The 13,681-nt window shown below is 39.6% G+C and overlaps 1 protein-coding gene across 1 annotated transcript; it reads left to right on the forward strand.

Annotated features, from left to right (window-relative positions):
* Positions 1–154: 154 nt before the first annotated feature.
* RNF138 (ring finger protein 138) lies at positions 155–7,623 on the forward strand. Its single transcript, XM_086609251.1, has 7 exons — positions 155–267; positions 1,220–1,385; positions 2,922–3,037; positions 4,532–4,600; positions 5,097–5,202; positions 5,982–6,089; positions 7,523–7,623. The coding sequence occupies exons 1-7, from the start codon at positions 155–157 to the stop codon at positions 7,589–7,591; spliced, it is 747 nt and encodes a 248-aa protein (XP_086465377.1). The 3' UTR covers positions 7,592–7,623.
* The last annotated feature ends 6,058 nt before the right edge of the window (positions 7,624–13,681 follow it).

Genomic DNA, 13,681 nt, shown 5'->3' on the forward strand with positions numbered 1-13,681 from the left:
ACCCGCCATCTTCTGCCGGACCCCCGGCGCCCTTCCGCCCCGCGGCTCTGCCCGCCTGCGCCCCGCGGGCGCGGAGCTCCGCTCTTGCTCCGCTCGCCAGGGCGGGGCTTGTTTCCCGTCCCCGATCCGCACGGAGAGGCCCTGACGTGTTGCCATGGCCGAGGGAGCGGCGGAGGCGGCGGCGTGCTTCAGCGAGGATGATTTTTACTGTCCCGTCTGCCAGGAGGTGTTCCAAACGCCCGTGAGGACGGCGAACTGCCAGCACGTGTGGGTATCCCTCCCCTCCCCCGCCGCCCCCGGTTCTCTGCCTTGTCCTTCTCCGCCCCCCCACCCCGTCCCTCAGCGCACGGACCCTCGGCCTGCAGCCCGCCGCGCCGGGGCACGGGACGCGCGACGGCGGCCGCCGGGGTCGTCGCCGCCCGCCGCCCCGGGGTCTGACACGCCGCCGCCGAGGGCTGGCTCGGAGGGCTGCCCCGGCCTTCCCTCGCCTCTTTTCTTTTGTAGCGAAGGAGGACCGGTGTGTTAGGAAAGCCGCCTCTGGAAGCGAGCCCCCCAGTTGTCTGGCCGGTGGCGGCCGGGTTTTACCGCCGGTGAAAACCGTCTTGCACGTCTAACCTAACTCGCCTTTTTAACTTAATAGTTTCCTGTTCGTTTTCGAACGCGGGCCGTAGCTCAGTCGTTCTCTCCAGTTCATCTGCTCTGCGTTTTCCAGAGGAACGTGTGGTTGCGAAGTGCTGCTTTGTAGGAAAGCGGAATGGCTTTGGCTATTGGTACGTGAGGAAGGAAAGTGAGAGGAGAACTGCGAAAGCTGATGAACCGAGGTCTCTGGGAACGCGTGCTAAAGGCAGCTTTGCAGTATTTTTGGCTCCTCTTAGGGACAATAAACAGGGAGTTACTCTGATTAGATTTTCCGGGGTCACGTGTTTGCTGCACCATTTAATATCTCATTAATGATCAATCCGGTGTTCAGCTCAGGAGTACTAGTCAGTAAATAGTAACATCTTTACCTGAAGAGCATTGCCAAGTTCCCCTAATTTCCATATACTTCTTTGTAAGCACCATTGTTTCATTTTGCTTGTACTTATGAAGATTTGTATTCAGCAGACTATTACTCTGATATGGATATTTTTTCCTGTTAATCACCCAGCTCTCTTCAAGGACAAAATGTTTAACTCTCTTCACTTTACTAACCCGTGTTTGTGGTAACTTTTCAATTTAGGTTTTGCAGGAAGTGCTTCTTGACAGCTATCAGAGAAAGTGGAACACATTGCCCTCTCTGCCGGGGGAGCGTGACTAAAAAAGAAAGAACATACCCCAAAAGGGCTCTAGATGTTGAAAGCAGTATGAAGAAAGCTTCTGGGGGCTGTAGATGCTGTGAGAAGCAGGTAGAGTAAAACTTTACAAAAAGTTGGATGCATTTTGCTTATTTTTGACCAGACACACTCTTACTGTGTGTCATTCGTGTCTTGGAGCTGAAGAGCCTACAGCAGTTTGATCTTAGCTTTGTATGGCTTGTGCACGCACTAGGTGTGCAGTGCCTGCGAGGTATGCCTAACAGGTGTGAACTGAAAGAGGATCTTATATTGTTTATAAGGACTTTCTAAGTGGAGTGCCAGTTTTTCGCCAAAACAATGCAAAAACTGGATATAGCTATGAAACTGGCAGAAGAAAAGTTAGACAATTGAAAATGAAAGTTACAGATTTATGGAAAACCTCAGAAACTTTCACTATGGAAATAAAAGTGCTTAGAGTGACTGTAAAATTTAATTTAAAAGAAAAAATATGGGTTGAGTACTCTCAATGTACATGCTATCGCATGTAATTTCCCACTGCCCCATCTGTCTATTTGTTTACATTCCCTTCACTACCTTTGTAAAGGGATCATTATTTTCAGAACGTTGGGTAAAATCCTGACCCCCAACTGAAATCAAGAGTAATCTCTTTTCTGATATAAATGGATGCAGGATTTCAGCCACATGCTTTGTTTACATAAAATTTTGCGTCAAATCAGGTAGTTGTCTTCGTATTCGTTTCATTTCACTTGGGACTTTGTTCTGCCAATGTGAAGATTAGCACTAGTGGAAAGCTGAGCTGCTTGCTTTGTTCCACATGATTCATGAGGATGAAAAGCTGGGAGAAAGAAACAATAGCAAGTTGGTAAAGGGGAAGGAAGAACCAAAGAGATCCCCGGAAGAACTTTTATGGAATTTGGGCACACGTGCATGAGATGTGATTTTGTTGTGCTTCTAAACCTGTAAGCACTTTCTGACAGTGCTGTTGTACCTGAAATTCTTATTTAGGGCTTGTCCAGCACAGCTATCTTCTGGCAAATCTAAGGTCTTACCTTGCATATAAGCTGGATAGGCAGCCTTAAATTGGTGTTCATTCACCTTTTTTTTTTTTTTTTCTTTTCTCAAAGAGAAATGTTATGTATTCTCAGAGCACCCCTAATGCAAAAAGATTTTGTTCTGCACAAGGTAACAGAAGGCCAGAGAAGACTGAAGGAGCAGTGGTGCTTATCCCATCCTCATGGCCCCGCTGTGTTGTAGCTCATCAGTTGTTGAGCCTGGATGGATGTGGGAGATGTAGTTCCTGTGACTTTGTTTCAGTTAAATGGCGTTTACTCGCATCTTTTACCCCTGAGGGAGCTCTCTCAGTTGCTTGACTGTTGGGGGTTTGGGTAGTGGGATCGTTCTCCAGTCTCATAGAGTGACTGAGGCTCTATAGAGAAAGGAATCAAAGATCTCTTGTTGGGGAAGAAAGTGTTCATGCTCACAGGGGAGACACAAGTTCTGGTTTCTGCTGCATATGATGACTAAATAATTCCTGCATGCATTGCTTTCTGTTGGCAGAATTATCTCTTCCTTCTCTATCCCTGGATTGTTTAGTATAATTTCAATAATTTGACATTTCATTTACAGGTTAGATTTTCGTGGATGAGACAGCATTATAAAACGTGTAAGAAGTATCAGGATGAATATGGTGTTTCTTCTATTATTCCAAACTTACAGATTTCCCAGGATTCAACAGGGAACAGGTAATCAGGGTGTTTTATGTGTAACGGTGCATCTTCTTCTCCCCCGCCCCCCAAGGAAAGTATTTTTTTTTCCAGGGCATGCCTTCTTTTTGCAATAATTATTGTCTGTATTTTTGTGCTTCAAAAAATGACAGTTTTTCCAGGTCTTTTCCTTTACTCTTAAAGGCAAACAGAAGAAAACCTTTCTACGTGATTGTTTGGAATGTCTTCTAGGGACTCTCCTACATTGTGTATAGTATTTGTAGTTTGCTTTCCTTGCCTTGACAGCATTTGAGCAGCTTGCTTTGTAACAGATTTCATAATACTATTCAGCCCCGGGCAAGTTTCCTTCTCTTTTTATTCCCCCTCCCCTTTCCTAAGTCTGTTTTAGTGGGTATCCTGTTTCAAAACACTACTGTGCAAGCTTTTGCTTTCTGATTGAATTTATTTTGAACTGATCTCTTATGAAAAATATAAGGAACTCCAGTGTATTTCACACCATAAAATACACATGCCACTTACCATTTGTTTTCAGGCAGTAAAGCTAAAGAACTCTCTTTTTTGTACCTTCTCATGAATGTATTTGGTTTGATTGAGGATTTTTTGCTTTTTTTTAAAGACTTTTTTTTTTACATATTAGTTTCATAGGGCTTTATTCTGTATAGCTTGTCCTTTGTTTACTTTGTTTTGACATCTCTTTTCTATTTTTAGCAGTCCAAACTTGTCTGTATTTGGTTTTCGGCCCATCAGTATATTGAAAGCGGAAGTTTAAGCTGTTGCCAGAACTAGTTGCAGCAATATTTCACCAAAGTGTCTGGATATATCACTATTTATTGACTATGCCACAGTAGAATACCTACCCTTATAATATTGCAGAAGTACAAAAAATGTACTGTGACCAGATTTGTGACTGTAAATATTCATGTTCTTCGGATGATCAGCAGGTCTGAGCAGTTTCTTCTGGCTTGGCTAGAGGTGCATAGATGGTCAAATTTACTTTCTAAAGTGTTCCTGTCTGTCATTCTTACTTTAGGAAACAGTTTATTTTGTGCACAGTGTAAGAAAACTTATCTTGCTGTTATTGAAAACTGTAAATTATTTGTGTAAACACATGGCAGTTAAATGCCTATTTACATAGTCCTAAATCAAAAAACTTCAAAAATGCTGCCTGTCTTATATTCATGTAGTTCACAAAGCTTTTTGAGCTACTTGGCTGTAGTCTCCGTTACTGTTCTTGTCGACTAAATGTCTGTGGTATTGTATACCACTTTCCTGTAAAGTTGTGTAATATTCCACTGAGGGTCACCATGGTAAGTAAATACTGAGACGTACCCAGATCCGAAGGACAAGTTGTGAGAGTTAAAATATGTGCCATTATATGTTTTGCCTTGGAACTCGTGGGACTTAATGGGGAAATAGAGATAAATTTTTCCCCTGTTACTGTTAAACTTTTAAAAATTTTGATGGTGGAGTAAAATAATCTCAATTTTCTTTTTTTTTTTTCTTGACTTAAAGTAGCAGGAGTGATGCAATATCTAATAATGGCGAGATGGCTAATAATCAAATACTTCAAGGAGAAGCAAGGTAGGCTGATTATTTTTCTATAGTTACTATTAAAATAGATCCAGACAATAATAGTGCAAGCTTCTACTACTAACATGAAAAAAAAACTCACAAACACATACAACAAGCTGTATTAAAAAAAACCTGTAGTTTCTTCTACATTTGCACCCATACATTAGAATTTGGGGTTTTTTTCAGTATTTTGCTGAAGGATTTGAACTAAAAGATATACTAGTAAGAAGAGGGTGCAGTTGCAATTGGAACAAAAGAACTTTCTAAAGTCCGAGTCTCAGAAGAATGCATGTAGGTTACAAATAATAAATGTACTTTAAAATTGCAATTTGGAAGTAGCAGTGGAACTCCATTAGACCCTCTACTATGTCAGTGAGGGTGGTTTTTTTTTTGTTGTTATGAAAATAAGGGAAAATAATGACATAATAACAGATGAATTAAGCTTTCTGTAACACTACTTCTAAAACTCTCTTTTCTGTTTAATACTATGTGTTTCTGTTTACAGTGGACATCCAACCTTCAAATGCCCCCTGTGTCAGGAAGCCAATTTTACCAGACAGCGTTTACTGGATCACTGTAATAATAGACATCTTTATCAGATAGTTCCTGTAGTAAGTAGAGTTGCTTACGTATGCTTCTTAAGCTACTTTGATTATAATTATGTGACCAATTTAATGTGCCGTAGCTAGTCTCTATCTGTAAAGATCACTGTTGTCTGAGAAAGACAGTATACTTAATGCAGTGCATTTAACTTGTCAGTTCTTGTCAATTCTAAGATATTTCTGACTTAGCTGTCTCATTTATCTCGATGTGAAACAAACTCAGTTTTTGAGCATGACGCTTACTCTTCTTCATTTAGTAATGCAGATCTGTTAGAATCCCATTTTTAATGTTACTATTGTTTCATGTGAAAACTACAGTTACTTGAGAAGTAATCTAAGGTAATCAAAGGGGGTGAAGGAGAAAGATCTGTTTGGTTTTGATTTTTTTTTTTTAATCTGTATAAAGTGTGTTATTTTTTCTTTTGGTTTACTTGATCATCTCAATTTTATGAAAATCCTCTCAAACAATAAGTAGGATGCTGCAATCGCTTTCTTTTCTAAATTTTAAACAACAGAAATTGACAAAAAAGACTGCCAGACAGATGTGATAATCCCCTACTGCTAAGAGAAACACTTAACAAATTTGGCAAGTTGATGTAATTTTTGAATGTTATACAACTGAGGACAAGAACACTTAGAACTATGATTTTCTGCGAACATCTTTACTGTATTTTGGTAGTGGATGAGTGACACACTAGTTATTCCTGTAGAACATGTCTTTAATGCATTCCTTATTGCCAATAACTTTTTAAAAATTCTCTCTCTTTCTCCTTCCCCTCCAAATTCAGATCTGTCCTATTTGTGTATCTCTTCCTTGGGCAGATACTAACCAGGTTACTAGAAATCTTGTTAACCATCTAAATCTAAGACACCGGTTTGACTACGGAGATTTTGTGGTAAGCTTTTTCTTCTTTGAGTAGGGGAATAAATGGTAACTTTTTTATATAAATAAAAATCCCAAATAAAAAATTTCTACCAAACTTGTTTGTGCCTTGGACATGCTATGTTCTTGCTCTGTACAGAGCTAAGAAGTAGGCCTATCTGTTCTTAAACTTTCCATTATCAACACAAAATGCTACCAGGAATAGATGTTGTCAACAGTTAAGCTCTGCTCCAAACTGATGACTTAAGTTTTTAGCTTAGCGTTCTTAGTCTGAATTATTTGTTCCTCCAGAAAAATTTATTACTGCTGCTTCTGAGGAAAGTAAAATAGATGGTACTGTTTTATTGACATTTTCGACCTTTTATGGCAGAAATGGATAAATCATAATACTCAGGACTCAAAGTGCAGCTTAACTAGGTGGTATTGCTGCTGTAGCCTCTTTTCCAGAACGCTGGGAGAGGAGCTGCAACGTGAAAAAGAGATGTGTCATTAAGTCATTGTTCTGGTTGCCTTCTTTCAGGCTCACTTTGAGTAAATGACCTTATGTAGTATAGATGCAGAACTACATACGCAGATGTAGTCACTGGGTGGATCGTAAGTCAAGCCAACCAGTTGAGTTCTGCATATGGGACCAGAGAGCTAGAGAGTTTGTGTTGTAGTTTCTACAGAGTTTGACAGGCTTTGAGGTACACTGCTTGAGCTTTGTGTGGGACTAGCATAGTGTTTTGAGGCATAGGCAGCCTCACTGGTTAAAGATGGCAAAGATGTTTCATGTTCTTTGTGTTGAGTGATCTGTGACAAAGGCATGAAGAGCTAGGAGATTGATACAGAGGATTGAGCTCTTCAACATGAGTGCATCTTGCATGTTTGAGGATGTAGAATTGGTGACTGGAATTGTGATTTGAGAAAGCCGCTAGAATTGCACTAAAAAGATGTATTACTCTGGCATATTAACAACTTGGAAGGTAGTTTTTCTAAAGTAGCAGTGTTAACCACCTATCTTTTGTGGTACATGTTTGCTTTCTCATTTTGAGCAGTATATTCTCCACTATCTGTGATTACTGTTGTCTGGGGATCACGTTTTGTTTTTATTAATGGGGGATGTTACGGTTGCAAGCCCTGTTGTAAGAATTGTGTGACACAGTCAGCTTTCCTGAGCTGGCTATTCTGTAATGTAATCGAGCCAGGAAGTGAAGATGGACCCTTCTGCTTAATGAGCCTTGCCTCACTCATCTGATTTCTTCTCCTGTCTCATGTATCTCTTGGTACTTGGTTAAATAAAAGGTATTGTGCAACATAAGCAAGCATGTAGTACGCATAAAGATGGAGAGCCTTCATCTAGGTGCCAATTCCTATGTAAAAAACATGGAAAATGAATTATTAAACTAAGGGCTATGGTACATCTTGAGTATTTGTTCATTTTGATGATGTTTTCATTTTGTTTAGAATCTTCAGCTTGATGAAGAAGCTCAATACCAAAATGCAGTTCAAGAATCCTGTCACGTGAACTTTTAAAGTATAGCCCCGCCTTCATCTTACTGAGAGAATCTGAGAGAAAAATAACATTAATTCTGTTGGTGATCTGAAGTGTACATTAATAAAAATGGTATTCAGTAACCACTTTTCAGGCTTAACTTTTTTCAGTCTCAAAAGGACTTTTCATAGATGATTTTGCTGAAACTCAAACTTCACATCTTTACTGAGGTCTGTCCCTGTGGAATTGGGGACCTTTTTGGAACTTCTCACTGTTGTCTTGATTTTCTCTAACTTTTACTACTCTGTTAATTACATGGTTTCTTTTATTACTGTCAGATATTTTAATACACCAAAACCAACTTTGAAAGTAGTATCTTTAGAAAGGCATGCAAAGATGCTCTGTTGCACTGTTAAGTTTCTTTAAGTTCAGCTGTCATCTGCTAAGATATCTATGAGATGATAATTTTTTTTTTCTCCTCCTGCCCGAGGACAAAGTTTTATTTGATGACGTGATTTTTATTTTTTTTAACCATTACTGTGTGTATGAAAATAACAACAACTTAAGAATTAAAAACATTTGTTTTCTGTAGATCAGCAATGTAGAGCAGGTTTTTTTCCATCTTTCATTGAGAAAGAATGATGACATTGCCTAGGAATAATTACATCTATTTTTTCCCCCTTTTGGAGCATAACTGAAATAGGACTCTTGCTTACTAAAGTGATGGGTGAGGACTTTGCCCTGTACTCCCAACTACTAAGAAAGATGGTCCCCCTGCCATACTTTCTGAGCAATTTGAGATGACTTGTAAAAGGTACACTTTTTTGGTATATGTCTGTGACCAGCTAGTTTTTCATTTTGTTGGAGCTTTTTAAGAACTTCTATTGTTGCATTTGGAATTCAAGTTTTGGTTTGTCTGTCTTTCATGGAAGGCTGTGTAACTAGAGAACTAATTGGCTTCAGACCTACCAACACTCAGAAATGAACTTGTTTATTTTGGTAAGACTGCTTAAAACTTGGACATCTCCTGCATCCAAAGGCTTTGAAAAAACAGTTGAGAAGAAAGATTTATTCTGAAATAGTTACCAACATATTTTAAGAGTTCCTATTCTTGATTTCCACGTTGCCAGCGAGACGGTCATTAAAATCAGCGAAAACGGAGCAACAATGCAATTTTGAATTTAAATGGAAAATCCATTTGTAAAAGAACTGTAAGGTCTTTTGTTTAATACTAATGGGGAGAAGGGGAAAGAAAGTTTCACAGTCTGTATTTTGAAAGTTTAAAGAGAGACTGTTCTGATTGTATACCTTTTAGGACTGACTTTTCATCTGTGTTGCCATAGCCCGTTGTCAAACTACTGTTCTTAATGAGAATTGTATATGTGGTGGAGAACATCCCCAGTAAGTTTTCCTCATCTAGTTGGTGATTTACATGTAATAACATCAGTTGTGCAGCCAAAGTACAATCTACTTCTTGTGCCCTGGCTCTCATTTCTCTCCAAATAGAGCTTTTGATTATTCTTTAAATACTGGGGTATTTCATATTCCAAAACGGGTAAGGTTGAAATGCCTCATTCTGCAGTGTAATGAGTTTCAGAACTAAATCCTAGTTCTAGTATGTTGAGTGGTGGAACTAAAACACTACACACTGTAACTTGACATTTCCATCTTCTGGGTTTTAAGAGTGTAAAACGTGATTGAAGGCATAGCTGGCTAAAATACAGAGAAAGTTGGCTGTTTCAGAAATGTCTAAAGGTTCAATCCTTTTTATAACAACTTAACACGTCTTGCATTTTGTTACTGGCTTAATTAATACAGTATTTTGGCAGCAGGCCACGCTTTGATCTTGTACTCTGATTTCCCCGTTTGCCCCCAGTTCTCCTGTATGCGTATTCTCACCCATCTGTCAGCTCTAGTGCTTGTGTGACCATATACTGATTTAGAGTGGTTCGCTGATCCAACTGGAAAGGTTGTTTGGATTTTTTACTTTCTCTTTTCCTCTATAAAGCCGACTATGAAAGAATGCCCTTTGACAGAAAGGAATTTCAAGGTAGCCTGATGCTAAAATTTTAGCTTTTAAAAATAAAAACACGTACCATGGTGATCTTATTACGGCATAATTTCCTAAGGAATTTAATAGTTATATGTAAGTTTAGTAAACTTTTTTTAGGTTCAATAAAATGTTTTTATGATCTGGCAATAAATGCCTACAACCAGTACAGATTCAGAATGCCTCATGAACACTGGAACTAGTTATTTCTATTACTTGAACACATCTTGAGGATTGCAAATTAAATTACATCTATTTTAGAAATCTGGGAAGCAAATTTTTCTATAGCAATAATTAGTTGTCACCTGATGCATAGTTGCTGAGCATTTTAGTTATGTTTAAACGTTGAGAGACTTGAATACACTTTTTAAAGCAACAAATTTGTGTATAAATGCAATATAAAAACACCTTGCAAAATGTTTATCCTCTTTATTTGCAAATGTTAAAATCTGTTTTGGGAGGTGCTGCCTTGCTTAAGATTTTGTCCTTTTAATATGAAGAGATTGCATCCAATACATTCACTAGGTAAGCATTTAATGAAAACAAACCTATTTAAATATGCTGTTGCTGGTCATGATCTTTCTCACTGAAACTCAGACATGGACAAAAAGCCGTGTCTGCGATGGGTGATGCTTTTACTCAAAACATGCAAACTTTACTAGAAGACTGCTGTTTTAACAATGTTCACGTTGCGTTGTGTATGATTTCAAGATGATATTGTTTGAATTGTACCTTCTATTTTTTCTCCTATTAAAGTATTTTATTTTCTGTTTGTCTCTTTGTTACATAATAAAGATGATCAGTCCCCTTGATGCTACTTGTTCCTTTCCAGATGCTTTCCAAACTTAAGTACATGGTCAGTTGTATGTCTTCACCCTTTAAATGATTACAATAGTGTATGTGCTGCTGGAACTGATGAGTTGTGGCTCATGACCCTCTCATGAGCTGACATGTTACCTTATATCATCTCAAGATCTTTCCATGAGCAGAAAAGATGATAGGTGGGCCAGAACTCATTCATGCTTCTTTTCTGCCTCCCATGTTCAGATGTTGCTGTCTCATGTGATTTTAATAGAGAAATAACCTCCTAAAAGGAGAGAGGAAGAGGTATGTAACACTTGGGGCCAGTAGCAAAACCTTGTTATTTAAAGGTAGATTTGCTAAGCTGAATTTACTAAGCTAGATTTACAAGCTGAAAAACCCTTTGGTTATTTTTTGCGCTTTTATATTGTAAGGACATGTAAGTAATATGGTTATGAATGAAATTGAGTTAATGTCTTATTTTTGAATGGTAGAAAAATATATAAATTTACTTTTTTTAGTTCACTCTTCTTTCCTCTTAGAATGTAGTTTTCCGAGCTCTAAATGGATTATTGTATCTCCTAAATCTGGTTATAAGCCCCTTTGTTAGAGATTCAATTTAATTTTCTTTTACTATTCAATGCATATTTCCTTATTTAGGGAGAATGCACTCGATGTGTTTAATTCTCACTGGTGCTATGCTGGTTATAGGATACGTGAGCTCTGCAGAACTCCTCTTTGTCCTGCTCCAGTCCTAAGCCAGGGCTTCATTCCCAGGGAGAGAGGGGGACTTCAGTGCACCCAGGTCGTCTTCTGACAGGTAGTCGGGACTAGAAGATTTTCTGTGTTTGGGAAGCATTCCTGGTCCCTCTTTTTACATGAAGCTTTTGAGTCCAGTGAGATTTGAACATGTGAGTGTCTGTGAGGAGTGCTGTAAGGGAGTACAGCTAGTGTATTTTTTTATATCCTTTGTTTTATGCTTAAACAGACACGTTAATTCCCAGATGCTCTTGAGAGATGTGCACTTTACTACGTCTTCTAAGGGTTGTGCCATTTGTGAGGTGACTGCGGACCCTGGCAGCCGAGGTTGTTTTGTTGCGGGCAAGCACAGCGACAAGAATGTCTGACGAAAACATCTTCGGGGTTCTTCTAGAATTAGAGAAACTAGCAGTGGGAGGGCACAAACACTGCATAGCCTGTTCTCGGAGAGATGTGCGTTTAAACTTGCTCTAGATGTCAGGTTTCTTTTGTGTCCTGTTGCGGTATGTTTGAAAACATGTAGGAGACAAAATTCAGGGCCGCTGCTATGAGAAGGCTTTTCAATAATGTTAAAATTGCCGATTGCAAGTGAATTGCCAGACTCTTACTTGGGTCAAAGCGTGGGTTGTTTTTTTTTTTCCTCTTGAGTAGAGAAGGTTCGTACTGTTTCTTATTCTCGAACTGTAGGCCTGCTTTGGGAAGGAGCAGTTTTCATGTCTTCATTTCCCAGCCCTAACTAGCCTTATTCTATCTGTAGCGCTTTCTTTTATTTTTTCTTTTTTTCCCCTCTTTTTTTTTTTTTTTTTTTTTTTTTTAGCCAGTCATATATGTATTTTTGTGGGACATGATCAGGAAAGAGCTAGAAAAGTAAATTTTATGTTTCTTGCCCTACCACCCCCCAAGCCGTTCAGAAATTGGGGAAGAAAAAAAAAGTCATCACTGCTAAACACATTCAATGGAAAGCATATAATTCCATTTTAAATCTTTGTCTTAAATTCTCTATATACTTTTTACTTCTGCATTCCTCAGCTCCTTGAAGCTGCAGGTCATTTCCCAGGGCTTCATGACAGAATACTGGTTTTATGAACTTGCTTAAGCTTATGAGGCTTAGTCACGGATAAAAGTGTTCCTCACTATTACTTTCTAGTCTTTCTCTACTCTTGTGTTTCTGTTTCTCTCTTATATTTCCCCACCTCTCTATGTATTTCCCTACAGCAGTTCTCATAAGTTTATCCTGTTTCCCCTGCCACTCCCTTTTCTGTGTTTTAAAGTAATCAGCAATTAAATACCTAAGATTATATTACTTAGCTACTAAGTATTGTCTCATATTCTGTGTGTTTTATAAGTTCATCTGGCTGTGCCCTCAATATCTTGGGGCGGATGTGACCCTCAGGGGTAAATAAAGTAACTAAGGAACTTAGCATCAATAACTTCCAGAGTTTGCCTGCCATGTTTACTTCTGTGGCTGGAGGAGTTTATATTTCTCAGAATGTGTTTGCAGTTTCAAAGAATCTGAATGTCTTACCAGTCAGATTTTGTATTTTTTTTTCTTTTTTAAGTCTAAAAGCATTTACTTTGCTGTTTTCTTTGGGGAGAGGGTATTATTTTTTTTTTTTTTTGGATTGGAGAAACCAGTATGATGTTTAAAATAAATAACCATCTTGTGCAGACCTGCTCTTTAACAGTAATAGGCACTTATTTTGCAGAAAGTCTTACATTAGGTTCCCTGTTTTTGCAGGTATGGACAGAAGGAAAGAAGATGGTGGCATTTTTCTCCAGGGTAATGGTTGTGGGAGTAGTGTCACAGGAGATGTGATTAATGTGCCACCTCAGCTGTGAGACAGTTCAAACTTCAGTAGTTTCTCTTACGGTTTTTCCTTCTTTCATAATTCAAACCACAAGAGGGCACTGAATATTTTTGGGTTGTCTCTAAATAAGTTTAGTATTTAAGGATGCTAGTTCACCAAGTAGTGGTACCCTGAGATGCTTTCAGAGATGACATTTCTATCCAGACGTTTCCTAAAATTTAACACATCTTTTAGATGTTTTAGGGGTTCAGAGACTGACTGCGGTCGTGCCAGACTGCAGAAAGAGTATTTCTAAATTACCCGAAAACCTCAGACTTTCAGATCTACTCGTGTGCTTCACCATCTGCGGCAAGGTAAGCCGTGTTCCCCCAGGACTCCCCTCTGGGAGGAACTGCGTCGCCCCGACCCTCGAGAGAACGTAAAACGTGACGTGTTCCTGCAAACTCCACGTACTTCCAAGACCTTTCCTTGCACCCCCGCCCCGCGCTGTCGGGAGGGAGGGTTGCAGTGCATGCGGGCGGCACACGGGGGCACCTGAGCACCGCGGCCGCTCGCCATAAGGAGCCACTGGGCCACCGCGGGCTTTGGGCGTTCCGCCGTCTGCAGCTGCACCCGCCTCCGCGACTGGGCTAATGGCAACTCCTGGCTGCCGCGGTGCGGAGCGCTGCCTGGTGCCGGGAACGGCGACGCTCCATTAACCCTTCGTGCTACTC

Source organism: Tauraco erythrolophus, chromosome 3 (assembly GCF_009769465.1).
Source record: "Tauraco erythrolophus isolate bTauEry1 chromosome 3, bTauEry1.pri, whole genome shotgun sequence".
Lineage (NCBI taxonomy): Eukaryota > Metazoa > Chordata > Aves > Musophagiformes > Musophagidae > Tauraco > Tauraco erythrolophus.